The 23472-nt window shown below is 42.0% G+C and overlaps 1 protein-coding gene across 1 annotated transcript in view; it reads right to left on the bottom strand.

Moving 5' to 3' along the window:
• The window catches only part of cfap58 (cilia and flagella associated protein 58), a 187453-nt gene that overhangs the window by 109008 nt on the left and 54973 nt on the right, over positions 1-23472 (bottom strand). The window contains exons 12-16 of the mRNA XM_033034013.1: positions 21103-21243; positions 19787-20010; positions 9304-9415; positions 5127-5231; positions 541-660 (exon numbers count right to left, since the gene is read on the bottom strand). Coding sequence (XP_032889904.1) covers positions 541-660; positions 5127-5231; positions 9304-9415; positions 19787-20010; positions 21103-21243 — 702 coding nt within the window. The remainder of the gene's footprint in view (positions 1-540; positions 661-5126; positions 5232-9303; positions 9416-19786; positions 20011-21102; positions 21244-23472) is intronic.

Genomic DNA, 23472 nt, shown 5'->3' on the forward strand with positions numbered 1-23472 from the left:
TTTTTAATGAGGTAATGTTCCTTACACAAATTTACCCAACAATTAAGATTAGTGGCTGCCCAGTTAGCAATAATATGTGGAGGATGCCTAAAAAGAAAAATGCTAATTCAATGGCACTGTCAGTACCTCATATATAGAGCGGCATTTTTAAAATGTGGTTTTGTCATTAGCCAGATGACTGCTTTTCACTTCAGTTATATATTTTTTTAACCGTCTTATTTGACCTATGAAATGACAAAAGTCTGGTTGCCTGGCCACAGCATGGAACCATATTGAAAATTCTGTATTAGTCACAAAGTGCCAACAGTCTCGCTGATCCAAGTATAAACATTCTCTGCAATAGAATCTTCAAGTAGATTGTTTTCCGAGATGCAAATGAGGCAGCGATTGCCGGGAATTGAGGGAAGTAATTCCCCAACCTGCTGCTGATAAACATTATGTAAATATTGGGACCACTGAACCAAAAGAAAAATAGGCTCAGTGATTTGTAAACCCCACAGGAGAGTTCGAGAATGTAACAGGTCCGACATCTGCGCTCACCTTCAGTTGTTTTGTCTTATCTCTCAGGTTCTTCTGATATATCATTAGCTGCTCGGCAGCCTCTGGGCCAGGCTGCCGTGCCAAGATGTGTTTCAGCTCCACATAAAGCTTCTCCTTCTCCTGTAGGAACAACAGATCCAATGTCAGGCAACATGCTGAGCAGTAAAGCTACAATTCTTTTAGTTGAAACAAGGAGTTGCAGGTGCTGGTTTACACGAAAGGGCACAAATGGGAGAAGTCTACAACCAGAGGGCACAGCCTCAGAATAAAAGGACGTTCCTTCAAAATGGAGTTGAGGAGGGATTTTTTTAACCAGAGGATGGTTAATCTTGGGAATTCGTTCCCACAGACAGCGTGGAGGCCAAGACATTGGGTATTTTTAAGATGGAGGTTCTTGATTAGGAAGGCCGTCAATGGTTACAGGTAGAAGCCAAGAGAATTGAGTTGAGAGGGGAATCATAAATCAGCAATGATTAAATGGTAGAGTAGATTTGATGGGCTGAAAAGCCTAATTCTGCTCCTATGTCTTATGATCTGATGGTCTCCTACGCAGTGCTGGAATAACTCGGAGGGTCAGGGAGCATCTTTGGAGAACATGGACAGGTGACATTTCAGGTCAGGACACTTTTTGTTGTATGTGTGAGGTTGTTGTGCTCCTTAAAAGTGCACCTTAGGGTCATTACCCTATACACCAGCGCCCACTTCAGTCATAGGTCTGCCGCTGAAAAGGGAAGTCATGGGAACAGGCCAAGCAGACTTACCTTCACTTCCTGGAGAACATGTGAAAGAAAATGCAACATCCAACACTGGAGTCCAAGGAGGAGAAGGTAAGGAGTGAAAGGGTGCTTGTAGTCAGAATCTCACTCTCGTCACAGATGTTGATGTTATGGTTGGAAGGGGCCAGGAAGTGGGTAAGACCATGGTTCCCAATCACGAAATTCGCGAAAATCAAACCATTTGGGAGTAGAGACTTAGTGCGTGAGGATTCTGGAGGAGAGATTGTGCACAGGATGTTGATATCATAGTGGGTGATGTGTGAGAGATAAGATAGACACCCAGTGCTTGAGTTACTCAGCAGGTCAGGCAGCATCTCTGGAGAACATGGACAGGTGGCGTTTCAGATCGGGACCCTCCTTCAGGCAGATGAAGTGTCTCGACCTGAAATCTCACCTATCTACATTCTGTGAAGTTGCTGCCTGACCTGCTGAGTCACTTCAGCACTTTGTGCCATTTTGTCTATTAACCAGTTTATTGGTTGTACACTAAGATAGACACCCATTTGAATAGTCTCAGAATGGAGCGGAACACTCAAATGGTTGACTCGGGACTGCCATGGACAAATCTCTACAGTTATGCTGCAAAAGCAACACTGTACGTGGAATAGAATCACTGATGCATGCCTGACATCGAAATCGCAGTTCCTCTGCGGCTAGGAACTAGGGGCTTTGGCCAGTGTACCTCACTTGAAGGAGCTCAGTCAAATTTCGGAAGTGGCACAATTTGAACCGGAAAGTCGCAATTATTTTCCAGGTTCTAAAAAGAAGGAATTCCATAAGATCACCAATCGAGACATGACTAGTTTACAAAAAGTTCGATTCAATAAATGAAGCCTTAAATGGTGCTAAGTGGCTTTCGAGCCTTAGTTATATGGCCCTTGAGTGGTGATTTAAACTTGTTCTCACTTAATTTCCAAAATAAATCTCCTATTTACAGCTGTTGCAAATAATTTGTCACCGCAAATCTGTTCTTGCAGGAGCAAAATGTGAAGGATCCCTGCGACGTATGGGTTGGCAAACTTGTTTTACCTTAAACAATCCTCTTGCTATATATCCTAATTCTTAGATGAAGAAAAGTTAACGTTGATCAGCAATTTTTTGTCCAAATTGATCAAAAGACAAATGTCTCTTTAATGACTCGTCTTATGGCATTGGCAGAGTGCAATCTAACATTGGTTGTCTACTGCCATCTCCTGGCCATGGCTCACTAGATGAAGGAGCAGTGTAAATATTCAATGATACTTTATTGTCACATGCACCTACGTACAGTGCAATGCTTTGTTTTGCGTACAACCAGGTAAGATCATACAGCAGACCTCACCAAGGCAGTACACAACAGCCGACAAAGTTACAAGAGTTTAATGGAAAGTAGACACAAAAAGCTGGTATAACTCAGCAGGACAGGCAGCATCTCTGGAGAGAAGGAATGGGTGACGTTTCGGTTCGAGACCCTTCTTAGTAATTGGGCAGAAATGAAAGCAAAAAATAATTATTGCTTATGTGCAGGAAGGAACTGCAGATGCTGGTTTACACCGAAGATAGAGACAAAAAGCTGAAGTAATTCAGCGGGTTAGGCAGCATCTCTGGAGAAAAGGAATAGATGACGTTTCTGGTCGAGACCCTTCTTCAGACCGAGTCAGGGAAGGGCATTATTGCTTCTTTACAAGGTGACAGGATGCCCCACATTCAATAACAATACAAAAAAAACTCTGTAACGTATCTGTAAAGACCAAGTCTCCCTCACTTAATACTTTAAAATTAAAAAAGAATGCTGAAACTTTAATTTTGTCCTAATTTCCTCAAGGTGAATGGGATGGATTTTGGTTGGATTTCTGACCTAATAATTTACAGATCTTAAAAATCAGGCCAGTTTTAAAATGGGCTCACAAATCAAAACTGTATCTTTAAAATCAGATTTTGCAAATTTGACAAATGAGAACAATACTGGAAAATTGTCATGGATTTTGTTGCTGTTGCTGTATGCTGTTTCACACTTGCTTTTTATTCTTCTATTCTGTTCAAAATAAAGAATTAAATAAATAAAAACAGTATGGTCAACATTTTAGCTCTCCCATTAATTAGTTTGGCTGTGCATTTCCATCTTTTCGTGTATTTTCATTGCACTGGAAACACAGCCCCAAAATATTGCTCCCAAAGGAAGTGACTTCCCAGAGTTATGGAGAGGAAAGGAGGGAATGGATCGTGCCCGGCACATCAAATTTCATAGAGATACAAGAAACTGCGGATGCTGGAATCTGACCAAAAAGCAAAGTGTTGGAGGAACTCATTGGCTCAGAGCAGCTTCTGTGGCGGGAATGGACATACAATATTTTGATGTTGCGATCCTTCTTCAGAATTTTCAGACAGTTGATATTTTGGGTTTGGGAACTTTCTGTAAACTCAGGAAGGGACCCACCCAAAACATAATTTCTCCACTCCCTACATATATGCTGCCCGACTCACCGAGTTCTTCCAGCACTTTTCAGTGATCAAATTTCAGTGTACTTCATTGAATTGTGGAATAAAAACAATAATCACCACCAAAGCAGCATAGGATTTTTTTAGATTTAGTTTTTTTTGTCCATTTGTAGAGTTTAAAACCAGGGGACGACAATTCAGATGTTTTGTTTGATTAAACATCCAATGGCTTGTTAAATATAAAAGCTGTGCAGTCCCCAACCAAAATTGCATTTGGGTCCTGATCTCATAGCTAATAGAAAACCATGGTAGAAAGGTTTAATGAGTAGTTAATTTAATACGTTCAGATGCCTGGTATAAGTTTCACTTTCCTCTCTGAATTTTGCACTTCATGGTGACCAATGTTAGCATTAGAAAATAAGACATTTCTATTTTAGGAATGCACTGACAGCAACACAAGTGCAAACCTCGAAGTAAGAATTCCAGCACAACAAAGCAAAAACACCAAATTTGTTTTCCCCGCAATAGATGAATGGTTTTAAACTTCCCATTTTGACAAACATAGAAAATAGGTGCAGGAGGAGGACATTCGGCCCTTCATGCCAGCACCGCCATTCATTGTGATCCTGGCTGATCGTCCCCAATCAATAACCCGTGCCTGCCTTCTCCCCATATCCCTTGATTCCACTAGACCCTAGAGCTCTATCTAACTCTCTCTTAAATCCATCCAGTGTAATTTAGTGTAAAATGGCCACATTTGCAGGAAGTAATGTTTAGTATTTTTTCTTGTAGATGGGCTTTTTGCCCATTATTTATATCATTATTTGAAGGAATCCACCCAAGCAAGAGATTGAAAAGATTTGCATCGGTATAGACTAGACTCTGCAAAGTCCTGTCCCAGATATGAAATGGCTTTATCTTTTTTTATTAAGGGAATAATAGTTATTCACTGGAAAGAGTACGCAAAGTTAAACTGGACATTTTCAAACCATCTAAGTTCCATTCGGTAAGGAAAGACAGAAGATACTGGAGTAACTCAGCGGGTCAGACAGCATCCCTGAAGAACATGGTGATGTTTCGGGTCAGCACCATTCTTCAGACTTTCACTCTCAACTTAACCATGTTCTCCAGTGATGCTGCCAGACCTCACTGAGTTACTCTAGTATTTTCTGTCTTTCCATGGTAAACCAGCATCTGCAGTTCCTTGTTTCTACCAGTTCCATTCAATGTTTCGCATGTTTTGCGTTTCAGCACAGATTATGCCGAATACATGAAAAAATTGGATTGCTAATGTTACACATCAAACCTTCAATTCCCCCTGGTGTAAATCAGCAACAAACAAATCATCTCAGCCTTTCAAAGTGTACTTCAAGTTATTCAATTAATGTGCACCTGTAAAAGCAGCTCCTTCTCCACCACATCCTCAGTCTTTGCGATCAGACGCTTCTGGAGTGTTTGAACCTTCAGAATAAGTTCGTATCTGCTCGGATCACTTGCCTGCAACAAATCAGTTCATAAAGTTTACTATGCAACTGATATTATGGGTTATCCAACTGTCAGTGCATATTTAGAAGTTATTCAAAGATATTTTTGTTATAATCTGGGATTAGGGGCGGCACGGAGAGGTAGCAGTAGAGTTGCTGCCTTACAGCGTCAGAGACCCAGGTTCGATCCTGACTACGGGTGCTGTCTGGAGTATCCACATTCTCCCTGTGATTGCATGGGTTTTCTCCGGGTCTCCGGTTTCTTCCCACACTCCAAAGACATGCAGGTTTGTAGATTCATTGGCTTCTGCAAAAATTGTCCCTCGTGTGTAGGTTAGAACTAGTGTATGGGGATCACTGTCAGCGTGGACTCGATGGGCTGAAAGGCCTGTTTGCATGCTGTATCTCTAAACTGAAAACATTACTTGCAATCCCTCTCCCAAGGATTGTACATGTCAAACTGTGCCATATGTACTGTTTTGTACTAATTTAAATTGAAACAAACTCACCCCAGGTCCTTTAAGCATTGGATCTTCACTGAACAATTTTTCTGTCCACAGTTCCACCAAACCAGATGGGCAGAAAAAAATTAAACATCTGTTCCATGAATTTGAGGACCTCAACTACAATCCCCAGCATCTTACGCACTGGCTCAGGTCGCACACACATGTTGTCGTGGTTTCATTCTTCTCATATTTCCTCCGGCCATAAAGGGAGGACATTTGGCTAATCTCAATGATCAGATAGATCAATGGCATATAGGGAAGATGGATCTTGGCTATATGGAACGAGTTTCCATTGGAAGTGGTAGCGGCATGTACAATTTTTAAAACATTTGGACTGCAACATGGATAGAAAGCGTTGAAGGTATGTGAGCTAAACTCAGGCAAACTGGACTAGCTTAGTTAGGCATCTTGGCTGGAATGGATGAATTGGGATGATGAGCCAGTGTTGGTGCTGTATAATTCTCTGACTCTAAGACCTCTTTGAGCGCTAAAGCATTCTGACGTTTCCAATGAAAACAATTCTAATATACAGGCAACCTCCAGGATATGACAAGGTTTCATTCCTGAGACAGGTGGGTGACCCAAAGTGTGTACATAAGTTGGAAATGAACAGAAACAGTGTCTGGGAGAGGACGACAGAGAAAGCTGTGATGGGAGAGCTAGCGAACACGGGAAGAGCGGCCGCCAGCTAGCCTCACTGACTCAGTGAGTGAGCGAGTGAGTTTGCTCAGTGCTCCCAGCTCTGCTCAGCTCCATCCAGCCCACATTGTTGCAGCCTGAAGAGGGAGTGAGAGAAGGCATGCGGAAATGCCCTGTACCCTCCCAGCCGATTATGCGCAACGCCCCAACGCAGCCTGAAAATCTATGCCCATCTGTCCCACTGGCCTCCCCAAAGCTTGGGGAGGCCAGTGTTCAGGTTGTCCATAAGTCGGGCTGTTCCTAACCCATGGAAGGACCTGTGAAGTTGGAAATATCTCTGCTTTGTGTTGGAGCTCGTACATGGCAAACTCTTGCTTTGGTTGCTGGTCAATGTGAGGCTGGAGGTTACCCAAGAGTGTGACTTGTCAGGCAGCCATTATGTACACTGTTGGAACACTGGTCCGGTGTTTCTTGGATGCCCAGTTTGCAGAGAGCCATTCCAACAGACAGGCAAACACACCATGGCTAACAGCACCTGATCCCAAAAAAACAACAGTGAGATGGATAGAGTCCATCCCAAGCAGCCTTCTCTTTCTATCTGCCTCAGATCCAATACAATTAAAGCTGTGAAGATGGAAGACCCACAAATTGAAACAGGCTGAGCATTATACAGCACAGAACTGTTTTGATAGTTTTTGAAGAAAGTTGTTAATTTCCGTTGGTACTTCTAATTTGGCTAACACTTTTCCAAGAATAAGTGACAAAGGTGTGGTAACAGGATCACAGTTTCTCAAGTCAGCACACTGATTCAGCCCCAGATCATAATCATTCCTCACACAGCTTTCAGGTTTGCCAGGTACATGGGAGTAAGCTGTACATGGAAGTAAGTTTAAAAGACCTAGCATGAACATTCAATCAGAACAATAAAGATAATTTCAGCTGCAGTTTTCAAAGAGTGTTCCAACCATAACCCAACCAGATGTAGAGGAAACTTCCCAACAATCTCAAAGAGAGTTTGAACCATATCTAACCATACTCTTTGTGGCACGGTAGTGCAGCTGTAGAGTTGCTGCCTTGCAGTGTTTACAGCATCGGAGACTCGGGTTCGATCCTGACTACGGGTGCTATCTGTACGGAGTTTTACATTCTCCCCTTGACCGCGTGAGTTTTCTTCGAGATCCACTCCAAAGATGTACAGGTATGGAGGTTAATTGGATTGGTATAATTGTAAATTGTCCCTAGTGTGTGTAGGATAATGTTAATATGCGGGGATCGCTGGTTGGCATCGACTCGGTGGGCTGTATCTCGAAACTGATCTAAACTAAACATATCCCATCCAGATGAAGAGGAAACGTCCCAATAATCTCAAATACCATGAACATATTGATCTTATTTAAGGAAGGACATTAATGCATTGGAAAATAGTTCAGGGAAGACTTACTAAATCAGTGATTGGAAAGATTAGACAAGCTTAAATTCACTGACGTTCAGAAGAGTGAAAAGTGAATTGATTAAAACATGTAAGATCCTGAGGAGTCTTGACCAGATGGACAGGATGCTTCCTCTTATGAGAGAATCTAGAATGATGAATCACTATTTAAAAACAAGGGGCCGCCCATTTGTGGCAGAGAAGACATGAAACCTTTTTCTCTTAGAGGGTCATGAGACTTTGGCCTCCAAGACTGGTGGAAGGCAGAGATAGATAGATCATTTAGTTTAGTTTAGTTTATTTAGTTTAGTTTAGTTTAGAGATACAGCGCGGACACATGCTCTTCGGCCAATTGAGTCTGCACTGGCCAGCGACCCCCACACACTAACACTATCCTGCACACACTAGGGAAATTTTTTTGCATTTATACCAAGCCAATTAACCTACAAACCTGTACGTCTTTGGAGTGTGGGAGGAAACCAAAGATTTCGGAGAAATCCCACGTAGGTCACGGAGAGAAGGTCCAAACTCCATACAGACAAGCACCCATAATCAGGGTCGAACCAGAGTATCTGGCGAGTAGCTCTACAGCTTCGCCACCATCCCACCCTAATTCTTGATAAGCAAGTGTGTGTGTAGTACCATGGATAGACTGGAACTTGGAACCAAAGTTAAAATCAGATCAACCAGAATCTTACTGAATGGTGGAACAGCACTGGGGAAGTCAAGTGACCTACGTCTGAACACATTTTTGTGTTATCCCACTTCCTCATCCATTTGGGGCAATTTACAGAGGCCATTTAACCTATAATCCTGCATATGTTTGGGAGCATCCGTAGAAAACCCACGTGGTCACAGGGAAAATCTGTAATTCCACACCCAAGGTCAGACTCGAACCTGGGACTCTGACACTGCGAGGTGACAACTCTACCAGGTGCGCCACTGTGCCGCCCCCATTTTGGGTTGACAAGATTGAGTTCAGGAAGAAAAATTGAAATAGGCAAAACAAAATTAGTAGAGGGGATTGGATCAGTGTAGCAAAGAAAATCCAAAGAGGAGGCTAGGTGATTTACAAGTACAGTAACAGGTACAGCACTATACAACTAGAGTGTCCAGCGATTGGTACCTCTCGGAGAATGCAAAACAAGTTCCCGTCCAAAGTTGCAAATGGAGGATTGCAAAGGGAATAATATAGTGACATGGATTCCTGGCTCAGAAATCATGTCATGGTCACAAGGCGGTCCAGAAATAGCTGGTTGAATTTCTGAGTGATGCAAAATTACTCTGATATGGCAGTTATCCTATTTCACTCCACAGATTGATTCACTATTGCACGCTGCTGAAAGAAAACACCATTACACAATTGAATATCTGATACAAATGTTTTAGTCGTCGATGCACAAAAATAAAAGAGTACTTTCTTTAATTGGAAAGTATCTCTTTAATTGGAATTAAATTACATGTAATTGGAAAAGCGTTCAAAGCATTAATGAAGTCAAAATTTTAATCACCTCAAGTTTTCGCCACCTGTGAACATTCATTGGATTTTCCAATTCCTCCTCCAGAGCCCTGCACCGCGTTCGTTCCTTTAGAAGTTCTTTCTGTACATGGTAGACCTCTCGTCTGCACAACAAATACAAACAACATCAACTTCTTTGCTTTTTAACACAAGGAATTGCAAATGCTGGTTTACAAAAAAAAAGACACAATGTGCTGGAGTAACTCAGGAGGTCAGGAAGCATCTCCAAAGATCATATATATATGATGTTTTGGGTCAGGACTCGTCTTGAGATGTTTCCCTTATTTTTATCAGCATGCTGTCAAATCCATCTTAATGCAATTTTATGGGGACAGATTTTCTACTGATATCAAAAATGTGATAATTGGAATGATCATGTCATAGAAACATAGAAACATAGAAAATAGGTGCAGGAGTAGGCCATTCGGCCCTTCGAGCCTGCACCATCATTCAATATGATCATGGCTGATCATCCAACTCAGTATCCTGTACCTGCCTTCTCTCCATACCCCCTGATCCCTTTAGCCACAAGGGCCACATCTAACTCCCTCTTAAATATAGCCAATGAACTGGCCTCAACTACCTTCTGTGGCAGAGAATTCCAGAGATTCACCACTCTCTGTGTGAAAAATGTTTTCTTCATCTCGGTCCTAAAAGATTTCCCCCTAATCCTTAAACTGTGACCCCTTTGTTATTTGTTATTTATTCAAAAGAAATAAAGCATCTTTTTAACAGAAAATGTTGACTACTGAAAACGATGTTGTTTGCACATTCCTAGATATCAGCTTGGTTTCCTTTTTTCTTGTGTATCAGAAGCACCTGTAGTCAAACCTTTAAGCATATAATCCAGGATTAAATCCAGTATTGCATTGTCACATTTGAGAATTTACATCGAGTGCTATCAGTAACTGAAAGATTCAAAACAATATTACATCAGTATGCAGACTGGCATCCAAATCTTAACTGTGCATACCAAAATGAAACACTGACCATGTTTTTGCAGTGGAACTGAGTGTGCATATAAATTGGTGGCTATTAGTAATAATGGTAACCACTTCATGATTTAACTGTGTAGGAAGGAAATGCAGATGCTGGTTTACACTAAAGATAGACACAAAATGCTGGAGCAACTCAATGAGTCAGACAGAATCTATGGAGAAAAGGAATAGGTGACTTTTCAGGTCGAGACCCTTCATCAAACTGGTGAGGGGTCTTGACCCGAAGTGTCACCTATTCCTTTTCTCCAGAGATGCTGCCTGACCCACTAAGTTACCCCAGCATTTTATGTCAATCTTCATGATTTAACTGCTTTTGCTGTTTTTCAATCCAATTGTATGGCAGTTTTTGCCCATTTTTTCCTGTGATTCCCAAATAGCAATACATGGAAAGATTAAGATTGAAGTGGTGAGATACTATGCCTTGAGGAGGCACCAAGGGTGATGGGCGCTTCAACAAGTTGTGTGCCCATCCTCTAGCAGGGGTATGCAGCGATACGCTGGACGAGCTTTATAAATAATTCACCGCATTGGACATGCAACAAAAATGTAATTGCGTTCAAATAATCTATAACAATACGGACATAATTGAAAATCTCAGCCAAGATATAATGGAAGGATTAGAACGGATGATATTGCAGAAATATTATTTGAAATAATGTTTGCTACTCAATATGGAAGCTGACAACATTCTAGTTTGAATATGGTGTTCTAGTAATCGACATATACATGTCCCAAATAATATTTCCCCATCTAAATTATACATAACTGAACATGACTAAAAACCAACAATAGAAGCATGAGCTGCAAATGTTCTTTGAAAATATATTAAGTACAGAGAGAATTTTATCATAATGCATTTTCAGAGGAATGCCACATTGTACATTATACATTTAATGTTGGTAATGTGTAATTCAGAAATATTTAACTTTTTGTTTCATTAAGGTTAGATAAATGATTGCAAAATATTAAATAGGATTTATTCATGAATACATTTAACTCCAGTAAACCAATGTTATCCAGGTTTATGTGAAAACAATTACAAAAAAATAATAAACCAAGGGTGGCTTGGTCTGTTGAATCTTACCTACAACAAATGGAAACAACCACAAAGAATGACATTTATATCATACTTTGAAGTAGCTCTCAATCCACCCAGTCTCAACTGTCCACCTAACATTCCTGGCATGAGGACAAAGTCTTCACATGACTTTCAGATGCTGAGATGGGTCAGCAACAGCTCACTTTTGACAATGTTTGGAGAAAAAATGTCAACATCTGAACCATTTGCTGGTATTTAAAATGATTAAACGTAATTATTTGGACAAATTTGGACAAATTCTCTATTATATGATGACCACCCTCACTATCCAGCACCTCACTCTACACACCTAACACATCACATCTGAAGTCCTAGGCCAATACAGATACCACATTCCTTCCCAGGATCTCATTACATCTGAAGACCCACCAATCAGTGGTGCAAACGTGCCAAAAATCTTTGGTCGAAGAAGCGGAGGTGAAGTTGGCGATCAGAAGATTCAGTCTCTGCAATGTGGGGAGGGACAGTCTTTGCCAAGAATCAGCAAAATGGTGCAGTTGGTGGACCTGCTGTCTCACAGAGACCCGGGTTCGAACCTGACCTCGGGTGCGACCCGAGGAGCTTGCACGTTCTCCCTGTGAACATGTGGGTCTCCACCTGTTGCTCTGGTTTCCACCCATATCATGAAGGCTTGTGGGTTTGTAGGTTAATTGGCCACTCTAAATTGCCCCTTGAATGGGATAACATAGAACCAGTGTGCACGGGTGATTGATAGCCGGTGTGGACTTGGTGGGCCGAAGGGCCTGTTTCCATGCTGTAACTTAAAACTAAACCAAAACAGCAGAGCGTCAACAGGGCAGCAGTTCAACCGTTCCCAAGGAACTGTGACCAGAAACAGAGATATATACAGGCAGCCAAGGCAGCAATTTTCTGTGCGTAAATCTGATGATCCAACCTATTTTAGGTATTACAAGACTTGCAAATTTAATCATATTCACATTCTTAAATAGCCAACAACTACTGCTTTATTCATTAAGCAGTTCATCACTTTCTGTTATTTCAAGTTAATCCTCATTTTGCACAACATCTCTCATTGCACTCTATTTATTTAGCCTGTGGTACATTTTGGACAAATCTTAATTTCATTGTTAATCCTTTTGGAATTCCTTGGTTGTTTCTTTTGGAATGCACCGTTGACATATGGAGGTACAGATGCATTACACTAGGCTTCTGCTTAGAAACAACATGCTAATAACAGATTTGGAATACCCAACCAGGATTTGTACCAATTACTGAATGTGTAGTTTTAATTCGAGAAGCATTTGCTGCAGCGTTTGTTATGCCAACTGTTTCTGCTGCCTGATTATTTGACAGGATAAGGATTAAAACCTACAGTGAAGGAGAACATTGGTCTGGAGCTTCTGTTTTTATTAATTCAATGCACTCTCCAGAAAAGTTCCGGGTAAAACCTCAAGCACACAAGATACAATTAGACATTAGATAAATTTAAGGTTTAAAGTGCTGGAGTAACTCAGCGGGTCAGGCAGCATCCCCGTAGAACATGGATAGGTAACATTATGGGTTTGGACCATTCTTCAGACTGGAAAAGGTCCCTGACCAGAAATGTCACCTAGTCATATTCTCCAGGGATGCTCCTAACCAACGGAGTTACTCCAGCACTTTGCATCTTTTATTGTAAACCAACATCTGCAGTTCCCTGTTTCCACGTTAGACAAATTTACTTTGAATCAGGTATCTTAATGAGGTAATAATGACTTAACTGAGGCTTTTTTGAGCTGAAACTAAGAATGAGAAGTCATAGTCATACAGCTTGGAGATGGGCTCTTTGGCCAACCATATCTATGCTGACCATTTTGCTGAGATACATTAATCCCATTTGCTTACATTAAAACCAGACCCTTCTATGCCTTAACTATTTAAGTATTTGTCCAACCATCTCAAAAGTCTTAATTGTATCTGAATCTATCACCTCCTCATGTTCCAGGTACAACCCATTCACCGCTTACAAAAAAAATTAGATCCACTTTAATCCTCTTACCTTAAAACCAGCATATCTTATTTTTGACACCCCTACTGTGGGGAAAAAGGCATTGATTACCTTCCTTATCTATTCCTCCCATAATCTTCTACCATGCCATCCCTCTGCCTCTTTCACTCCAGGGGAAACAAGCCCAACCTGTCTAATCTTTCCCTGGAACTAGACTCCTCGCTTCCAGGTAACACCATAGGAATCTCATCTGCACTCTCAGCAGAGCAATCATGTCTTTCCTATGGGTGTGGTGACCAGAACTGCACTAAATTCTCCAAGTAGAAATAAGGAACTGCAGATGCTGCTTTACAAAAAAACTCACAAAGTTCTGGAGTAACTCAGTGGGTCAGGCAGGGGGCATCTCTGGAGAACATGGATTACCTATCTGATGTTACTTGACCCACTGAATTACTCCAGCACTTTGTGTCTTTTTTCCCCGCAATACTCCAAGTGTGCCCCAATCAGTATTTTGTAACAACATTTGTCCGAACTATTAGAAACAAGGAACTGCAGATGTTTGTTTACAAAAGAAGCCACAAAGTGCTGGATTAATTAAGTGGGTCGGGCAGCATCTCAGGAGAACATGGATAGGTGACATTTGGGTTGGAAACTTCCTCAGTAGAGGTCTTCTTCTTGAAGAACAGTCCAGCCCCGAAACGTCCCCTCTCCCATGAACTCCTGAGATGCTGCCTGAACCAGTGAATTACTACAACACTTTGTGACTTCTTCCATCCCAACTATTATATTTTATGTCCTGACCTATGAAGGGAAGGATATTATATATATATTCTTCACAACCATATCTACCGTGTTGCTACTTTCAAAGAACTGTGCACTTGGACCCTGCGGGCTCTCTGTTAATCAAAGAGAGCAGTCGATATGTAAATGGATCATAATGGAAAAGGTCATAATATAGACCTGCATATGAAGCCTGTAAGCAAATTTGGAGCCTACAGAAAAGAGAACAGAAGCAGCACGAGTGAAAAATTGGCTAAAGAACAGAAAATAGATGGTTGCGATGAACTGCTGCTGCTTGAACCAGAGGAATATATACAGAGGACTTTCCGAGGATTCAGTACAAGGATTACTGCTGTTTTTGACATGCATTAATGACTTGAACTTGGCAGTAATGGGCAGAACTACAAGTCTGTTAGTAATACAAACACTCAGAAGTACAATAAAAGTCAGGAAGACAAACTGGCATAAGCTGATGCAATGGATAAATGTATAACAAATTATATTCAATGAGGAAAGAGCGGTGATAAAATTTTACCAAGAAGAATGAGGTGAGATGATACAGAACACGCAGTGCAAATTTAAAGGGGCTACAAGGACATACAGCTTTGGCGCTGGTCTCAAAATCTTTGAAGATATCAGGACAGATTGATGAAGTGTGTGTAAATTCCAGTTTTGTGGGCTGAGGAAAGAATTAGCTAACGTGTACAACATTTTAAAGGCCTAGAAAAGGTGCATTGGAAGAATCCATTTCCCTTAGAAGAGAGGTCAATCATTTTATATAATTAAAATTAGGAATAGTGGAGAGTTGGTGGGGAATGGTGGCCTAAAGAGAGCTCGTGAATGCAGAAACCCTCAACACATATAAAATATATTAGCAATTGAGGGACCAAAACCTGCAGGAACTGTTTAGAAAGATTTGCCTACGTTTTGTCAACTTAAGTATGGAAAGCAAGAAAACTCTGATTTAGTGAGAGAACAAGACAAAAAGAAAAAGTTAAAATCACATTTTAATATAACTCTCCAACGATAATTAAAATCTAAAGGAATGAAATTTCATACTCATAAAGGTTAATCTTGGTGTCAGATGCATCCTTTGACAGTGATTAAAGCCTTAATATGCTTACTTTATAATTGCCAAGTTCCATATTCTTTTTCTGCTGTGATTTTTTGATCAATCAAATAAATACAATATTATCAAGCAATTTACAGAATATAAATGGTGATCCTCTGCTTGATACAATAAATTCAGTTTTCTATTTCTCACTTACTGGTTTATGCTATTCAGACCTGAAATATTAGCTGTTTTTGTCTGCACAGATGCTGACTAAACTGCTGAGTGTTTTCTCACTGGAGAAGGGTTCCAACCCTAAATATCGCCTATCCATGGCCTTCAGGGATGCTGCCTTACTCACTGAGTTGTTCCAGCACTGTGTTCCAGTGCAGAAGTTGTGGTTTAATCACCTGTCTAAAGGTATAAATTCGTGCAGCAGACTTACAACACCTAAATGCAAAAATGCATGAGAAGATTAGATGAAAGAACGTTCAAATACGAATTGAGTGATGTTCAAGGCAACGCGAGTTAAAGAATGATTAGTCACACATGGATATTCTTTCACAGAATGAAAAAACAGCTGGAATCTTCAAAATGAAAAAAAGTGCAAATTGCAATAATACAGAACACCACCATCTGGCTTGCAAGCTGAAACACAAAGAGCGTGGCAGCAAAAGTGAGAGGATAATGAGGTTAACAATTGTTTCCATGAAACTTAATTCTTCAAATTATTATAAATCTTTGAAAATGATTCAAAGAACCTGCTGCCGTGCCACCAAGTATGGCAATATTTAAGCTGATTAACCAGATTGTTTTCACATGGAACATCAGGCTTGTGGGGTCAATTGAACTGGTTAAATAAGTTTGCAAAATTGCTCTGCCATCAGATACCATTTTCTTTATGCATCTGCAGTGCATTCAGGGTGATTTTTGTCCTATTGGCATCCCACTAAGATAAGTAATGATTGATTTGGTCCATATGTGGGAGTGTCCACTTGCATTGAAAAAGTTATGAGATCAGTTAAAAACTAATCTTGTGCTGAGAAACAAGACTTCATACAACAGAAAGCAGTCGCAAGTCAAGTTCACAAATTAAGGCAAGGCTTAGAGAAAAAAGGGTTTACTTATGATGTTCAATATTTACACTGTCAGTACATCAGTAGAGATTTCAACTGGATATTTAGATATTCTATTTTATCATAAATTGTTCAGTTCTCCAAGAGAATATTAAACAGCTTGTAAAGATTCAGTCCAATTTATTCTAATTTTGCTTGTCGCTTTTATACATTTCATTTGATTCAAATTATTACGATCACTGGTCATATTTGAGAAGATTTTCCATTAACATGGTCTGTGGAGGAGAATTTTAAGAGTTTTGTATTGTATTGTAAAATGATTTCCCCTTCCTATGAAGGCACAGAATGACTATACTCCTTATCTGCAACTAACAGGGAATGAAGCAAAATGTCCTCATGGGTATCCAGATAATATTTGGTCTTGACATCACAAGGAATCAGGTAGTCAATTCCAATTTAAAAGGCATGCAACAAGTCTCTTGCACACCATATCTTTTACAAACTCAGAATGAGTTACTATTATGCCAAAGGCAGCTGTGGAGGCCAAATCTGTGGGTATTTTTAAAGCAGAGATTGAAATCTCCAAACTCATCAGCTCTTCCAAACCCACTACCTGCTCCCTCGACCCTCTCCCCACTCCCCTGCTGAAGTCCTGCCTCTCCGTTCTCTGCCCCTACCTCACTAATCTCTTCAACTCCTCATTGTCCCAAGGAATTGGCCCCTCCGCTTTCAAAACTGGCTGCTGTCACACCAATCTTAAAGAAACCTGGGTACACAAAATTGCTGGGGAAACTCAGCGGGTGCAGCAGCATCTATGGAGCGAAGGAAATAGGCGACGTTTCGGGCCGAAACCCTTCTTCAGACTGATGGGGGGTGGGGAAAGAAAGAAGGAAAAAGGGAGGAGGAGGAGGAGCCCGAGGGCGGGCGGATGGGAGGGTGGGAGGAGACAGCTAGAGGGTGAAGGAAGGGGAGGAGACAGCACGGGCTAGCCAAATTGGGAGAATTCAATGTTGATGCCATAAGGACGCAAGGACCCCAGACGGAATATGAGGTGCTGTTCCTCCAATTTCCGCTGTTGCTCACTCTGGCAATGGAGGAGACCCAGGACAGAGAGGTCGGATTGGGAATGGGAGGGGGAGTTGAAGTGCTGAGCCACCGGGAGGTCAGGTAGGTTATTGCGGACTGAGCGGAGGTGTTCGGCGAAACGGTCGCCCAACCTACGCTTGGTCTCACCGATGTAAATCAGCTGACATCTAGAGCAGCGGATGCAGTAGATGAGGTTGGAGGAGATACAGGTGAACCTTTGTCGCACCTGGAACGACTGCTTGGGACCTTGAATGGAGTCGAGGGGGGAGGTGAAGGGACAGGTGTTGCATTTCTTGCGGTTGCAACGGAAAGTGCCCGGGGAGGGGGTGGTGCGGGAGGGAAGGGAAGAATTGACGAGGGAGTTGCGGAGGGAGCGGTCTTTGCGGAAGGCAAACATGGGGGGAGATGGGAAGATGGGAACCTGGTCTTGATCCCTCCTCTCTCATTAACTATCGCCCAATCTCAAACCTCCCCTTTCTTTTAAAAACCCTGGAGCGTATCGTTACGTCGCAACTTAATTCCCACCTCCTTGCGTATAACCTACTTGAACCCCTCCAATCTGGCTTTTGCCCCCTCCATAGCACAGAAACTGCTCTCCTCAAAGTCATCAACGACCTCCTCACCTCTGCTGACACTGGTTCCCTCAACATCCTCATCCTCCTCGACCTGAGTGCAGCCTTCGATACAGTGAACCACAACATCCTGCTCACCAGACTCAAAGACCTCGGCATTGAAGGCTCTGCACTCAGCTGGCTCCGTTCCTACCTTTCCAACAGATCCCACCATCTCTCTCCACAACCACACCTCTGCTACAGCCACAGTCACTCAAGGCGTTCCCCAAGGCTCCGTACTCGGCCCCCTCCTCTTCATCATCTACATCCTCCCCCTTGGTCAGATACTCCGCCACTTCAACCTGGACTTCCACTGTTACGCCGATGACACCCAGATCTACCTCGGCACCAAATCCCCCCACAACCCCCCCCACACCCAAATCAACTCCAGTTTGTCAGCTATAAAAACCAGGATGCAACATAACTTCCTCAAACTCAACAGCGATAAGACAGAATTCCTCCTCATAGGCTCCAAAGCCACACTCAGCAAAATCAATAACCCCACTCTCACCATCGACGGCACCACTGTCTCCCCATCTCCCAAGGCCCGCAACCTTGGTGTGATCTTTGATTCCACCCTCTCCCTTGAGCCTCACATCCGCCATGTCATTAAAACCTCCTTCTTTCATCTCCGCAACATCGCCAAACTCAGACCCTCTCTCACACCTCCCGCTGCTGAAAGACTCATCCATGCCTTCATCTCCTCCCGACTGGACTATTGCAACTCACTTCTCCTTGGCATCAGCTCCACCTACATCAACCGACTCCAACTGGTCCAGAACGCAGCCGCCCGACTCATCACCCACACCAAATCCTGGCATCACATCACTCCAGTCCTCAAACAACTTCACTGGCTTCCCATCTCCCACCGGATCACCTACAAAATCCTGATCCTCACCTACAAAGCCCTCCACCATCTGGCCCCCCCATATCTCACTGACCTCCTCTCCCCCTACCAACCCTCACGGTCCCTCAGATCCACATCAGCCGGTCTCCTCTCCATTCACAAGTCCAACCTCCGCAGTTTTGGGGACGGAGCCTTCTCCAGGGCAGCTCCCAGGCTCTGGAACTCCCTCCCCCAACTGATCCGCAATTCCATGTCCCTCACCATCTTCCAGTCCCGCCTCAAGACCCATCTCTTCACCTCTGCCTATCCTTAGCCCCACGTCCCCCTCCCTTTTCATCAGTGCATTAATTGCCTCATATTGTGTTTTGAATTGTATTCTGTCTTTACTTTGTGTACTAGTCATGTCTCTACTATTTATTTCATTCCCCTTACATGTTTTTCCTCTACCTGCTAAATTTTTGTAAGGTGTCCTTGAGACTCTTGAAAGGCGCCCATAAATAAAATTTATTATTATTATTATTATAGTATCTTGATTAGCAAGAGCATCAAAGGTTATAGGGAGAAGGCAGGAGAATGGGGAGGAGAAAATAGATCAGCCAGGATTGAATGATGGAGCAGACTCGATGGGAATCACCAGGATCAGAGCTAAAACTCAGTTTCATTTTAAATGTAATTAAGCACTCATGATGTGGTACTATAGTAATCATGTCTGGGGACCAGTACCAGTGAACAGAGAATGCAAGCTCAGACTTGATTATAGCGGTATTAGATTTGTAAAAGTCTGGAAAATTAAAGCCCATAATAAATTACAATAAAGGAGGTGGTTGGGTTTGTGTAAAGAGTTCATGATTCATCTCCACTCTTTAAGAATCTTTTGCTTTTATCCAGGCGCAGTCTGGCCTACATGCAAATGTTGACTGTATCCAGACAATTATTTTTTTATTATGAAAACCTTTAGAATAAATTTTCCTGGGATTACCTGAGGTCATCCAGATTTGAAACACTCTTGCTGAGGATGCTTTTCTCCCGTCTAAGTTTTCTGATCTCCACTCGGAGCAACCGAATATCGTAAACCCGCTGCCTGTATTGTATCTCGCCTTTATTTAACATGGACTGTTGAATCTTGATCTTTTCATACAGCAGTGCCAGCTCATCATTGCGGCGTACAAGCTGAGTCCCCAAAATATCTCTCTCACTGATAACCTGGTGAGGATGTTGGAAAAAAGTTAATTTATAGGAACAATGTGTAAACATGACAGTACAAAATAATCATGTTCCATCAGTGAAGAGGGTGAGTGAAAAATATATTTTCTGAGCTGCTCAAGCATTGCAGCTTAAAACAACAAGAATGGTTTTCCTGCAATTAAAGGCACATAATATGCTTAATGATCCATAATGTTAGCTAATAGAAATATGATGGGATAATTATGAACCTATAAATTAAGACTCTGTTCAGAAAATATTGGAGAAAATTGATTTTTAATAACCTAGAGCTGTTAGTTCAGCAAAGACAGGAAATAAATTGTGCACTGTGTTATTTCTATAAATGATCATCACAAGCAACTTCCATCTTAGTATGTGGGAAAGAACTGCAGAAGATGGTTTATATCGAAGGTAGACATAAAATGCTGGAGTAACACAGGGGGACACGCAGCATACTCAAGCATTTTGTGTCTAACTTCCATCTTTGGATGTATTTACAATATGGCTGCAGCACTCTGCACTAAGCCTAGGTACAGAAAAATCTGGTACAGGTACTTCGCTAGCATTTTAGGTTAAAATAAAAAGACCCAAGGCATTTCACAGAGATAGAAGTAGACAGTATAGCATACCCACCTCCAAAGAAGAGTGATAGAAAGCTTTATTCAATGGGATGAGTTTTATAGAGGGTTTTAGAAGCGAGGAGTGGAATGGAAAGAGGCAGAAAGGTTCACGGTGAGAATTCCAGTGTGAGGTGTACATAGATGTTGCCATATCAGTGGGCGACACAATGGCATAGTGGAGCTGCTGCCTCACAGCACCAGAGACCCAGGTTCAATCCTGACTGTGGGTGCTATCTGTAAGGAGTTTGTACATTATCCTTGTGACCACATGTCTCTTAAAATACCTAAAATTAACAAAGCTCCTGATGTAGTGATGTACAATGGGAATGTAATGGTGACTACCATTTGCCTTCAGCAACCATAGCAGTGCGTATAAACTCACAGTTAAGCATTTAAACAGTTTACATCTTATACTATATCATTGTTTTCAGAGTGGAAGGATTTAATAGTCTCCTACTGCTATGTCTCATACCTGATTTAATTCTTTTTTCTGTCGAACCCTCTCTGTGTCGGCCTCTTCAATAATCCTCAGGAGCTTTCTTTCCTCCACCTCCTGATTTTCGATGAAAATCCTGGTGTCCTGTGCCTGTTGCTTCATCCGCTGTAATTCAGTCTATGGTGGGGAAAGAAAAGGAAGACACTTTGAAACAGCTGGAGTATTGTGTTCATATACTATGAGGGAAAATAATCAATACTTTGAAAATGCAGCTACCTGGAATACAGAACTGGAACTGCCACTCGGGCAGCTTAGAAACATAGAAACACAGAAAAATAGGTGCAGGAGTAGGCCATTTGGCCCTTCGAGCCACCGCCGCCATTCAATATGATCATGGCTGATCATCTAAAATAAGTACCCCGTTCCTGCTTTTTCCCCATATCCCTTGATTCCTTTAGCCCTAAGCCTAAATCTAACTCACATGAAAACATTCTGTGAATTGGCCTCCACTTCCTTCTGTTACAGAGAATTCCACAGATTCACAACTCGCTTGGTGAAAAAAAAAAATCTTATCTCAGTCCTACAATGGCTTACACCTTATTCTTAAACTCTGGCCCCTGTTTCTGGACTCTCCAACATTGGGAACATTTTCCTACATCTAGCCTGTCCAATCATTTAAGAATTTTATGTTTCCATAAGATTCCCTCTCATCCTTCTAAATTCCAGTGAATACAAGCCCAGTTGACCCATTCTTTCATCATATGTCAGTCCCACCATCTCAGAAATTAACCTGGTGAACATACGCTGCACTCCCTCAATAGCAATAATGTCCTTCCTCCAAAATTGCACACTATACTCCAGGTGTGGTCTCACCAGGGACCTGTTCAACTGTAGTAGGACCTCCTTGCTCCTAAACTCAAGTCCTCTTGCAATGAGCTTTCTTCACTGCCTGCTGTACATGCAAACCCAGGTCTTGTTGCACCTCCCCTTTTCTCAATCTGACACAATTCAGGTAATAATCTGCCTCCCTGTTCTTGACACCAAAATGGAAAACCTCACATTTATCCACATTATACTGCATATGCCATGCATTTGCCCACTCACCCAACCTATCCAAGTCATCCTGCAGCTTCATAGCATCCTCCTCGCAGCTCACACTGCCAACCCAAAGTATGAACATTGAATTCTCCAATTTTAGGTAACTTCCTTCCCCCCCCCCCCCCTTTTTCCCACCTCCCCCATTCCCCTCCCTGGCTGACATTGCACCGGTTTCTCCCTTACCCCTCTCCCTCCATCCGCATTGGACCCTCTGGCTTCAGGATTGTCAACCTGTCTATCCACGAGCACCGGTTTCTCCCTTACCCCTCTCCCTCCATCCGCATTGGACCCTCTGGCTTCAGGATTGTCAACCTGTCTATCCACGAGCTTCACAATTCGCAACTCCTTTCCATTTGGAGCACACCAGTTTTTTTTCATCTCTGGCCATTGTCCAACAATCTGCCTATCGAAAACACCCCTCATCTGTGTCCTCAGATCATAAGTTCCTAAGTCATAGCAACAGAATTAGGCCATTCGGTCCATCAAGTGTATTCCACCATTCAATCATGGCTGATCTATCTTTCCCTCTCAACTGCATTCTCCGGACTTTGCCCTGTAACCTTTGACACCCATACTAATGAAGAACCTGTCAAACTCTGCTTTAAAAATACCCAATGACTTGGTCTCCACAGCCATCTATGGCAATGAACTCCACAGATCCACCACCCTCTAACTACAGAAGTTCTTCCTCATCTCTTTTCTAAAGATATGTCCTTTTATTCTGAGGAATATTATAGGCCATAATCTGTCCTGCCCCTCCTCTCTTCCACCTTTCTTTCCTGCCCCTCCTGTAATCAGTCTAAAGAAGGGTCCCGACCCAAAATGTCACCTATCTACTTTCTACAGAGATGTTGCCTGACCCGCTAAGTTACTCCAGTACTTTTTGATTTTAACTGGAACACAAGTTTTAGTGCACATCGCCATACTATTATTTTGTATTTGGTGTAACCCAAGCCTCAGGGTGCAGTACTACCTTACAACAGAATATTATCCCCTTCAAATGTCCGTCCATGAAGGTCACTATTCTTTAACAAATTGCATACTGAGTTTAACACAGAATCATAATACTATAGGCCACGCTCATCGGGTATGAGGTTAGATTGATAAATTTACTTTCAATGAGGAACTATTGCAAATATCACCACAGAGAACTGTATAATTTTATATGAATTAAAATTCAGATTAAAAGTGTAAACAAACTTGTTAATATTCCCAAAGAGATCTTTTAGGAAATATTCTTGCTGATTATTTTCCTTTTCCCGCATCAACTGCTGCACTTGCCAATTCATCTCCATTTTGCTGTGACCA

The sequence above is a fragment of the Amblyraja radiata genome, chromosome 15 (assembly GCF_010909765.2).
Source record: "Amblyraja radiata isolate CabotCenter1 chromosome 15, sAmbRad1.1.pri, whole genome shotgun sequence".
Lineage (NCBI taxonomy): Eukaryota > Metazoa > Chordata > Chondrichthyes > Rajiformes > Rajidae > Amblyraja > Amblyraja radiata.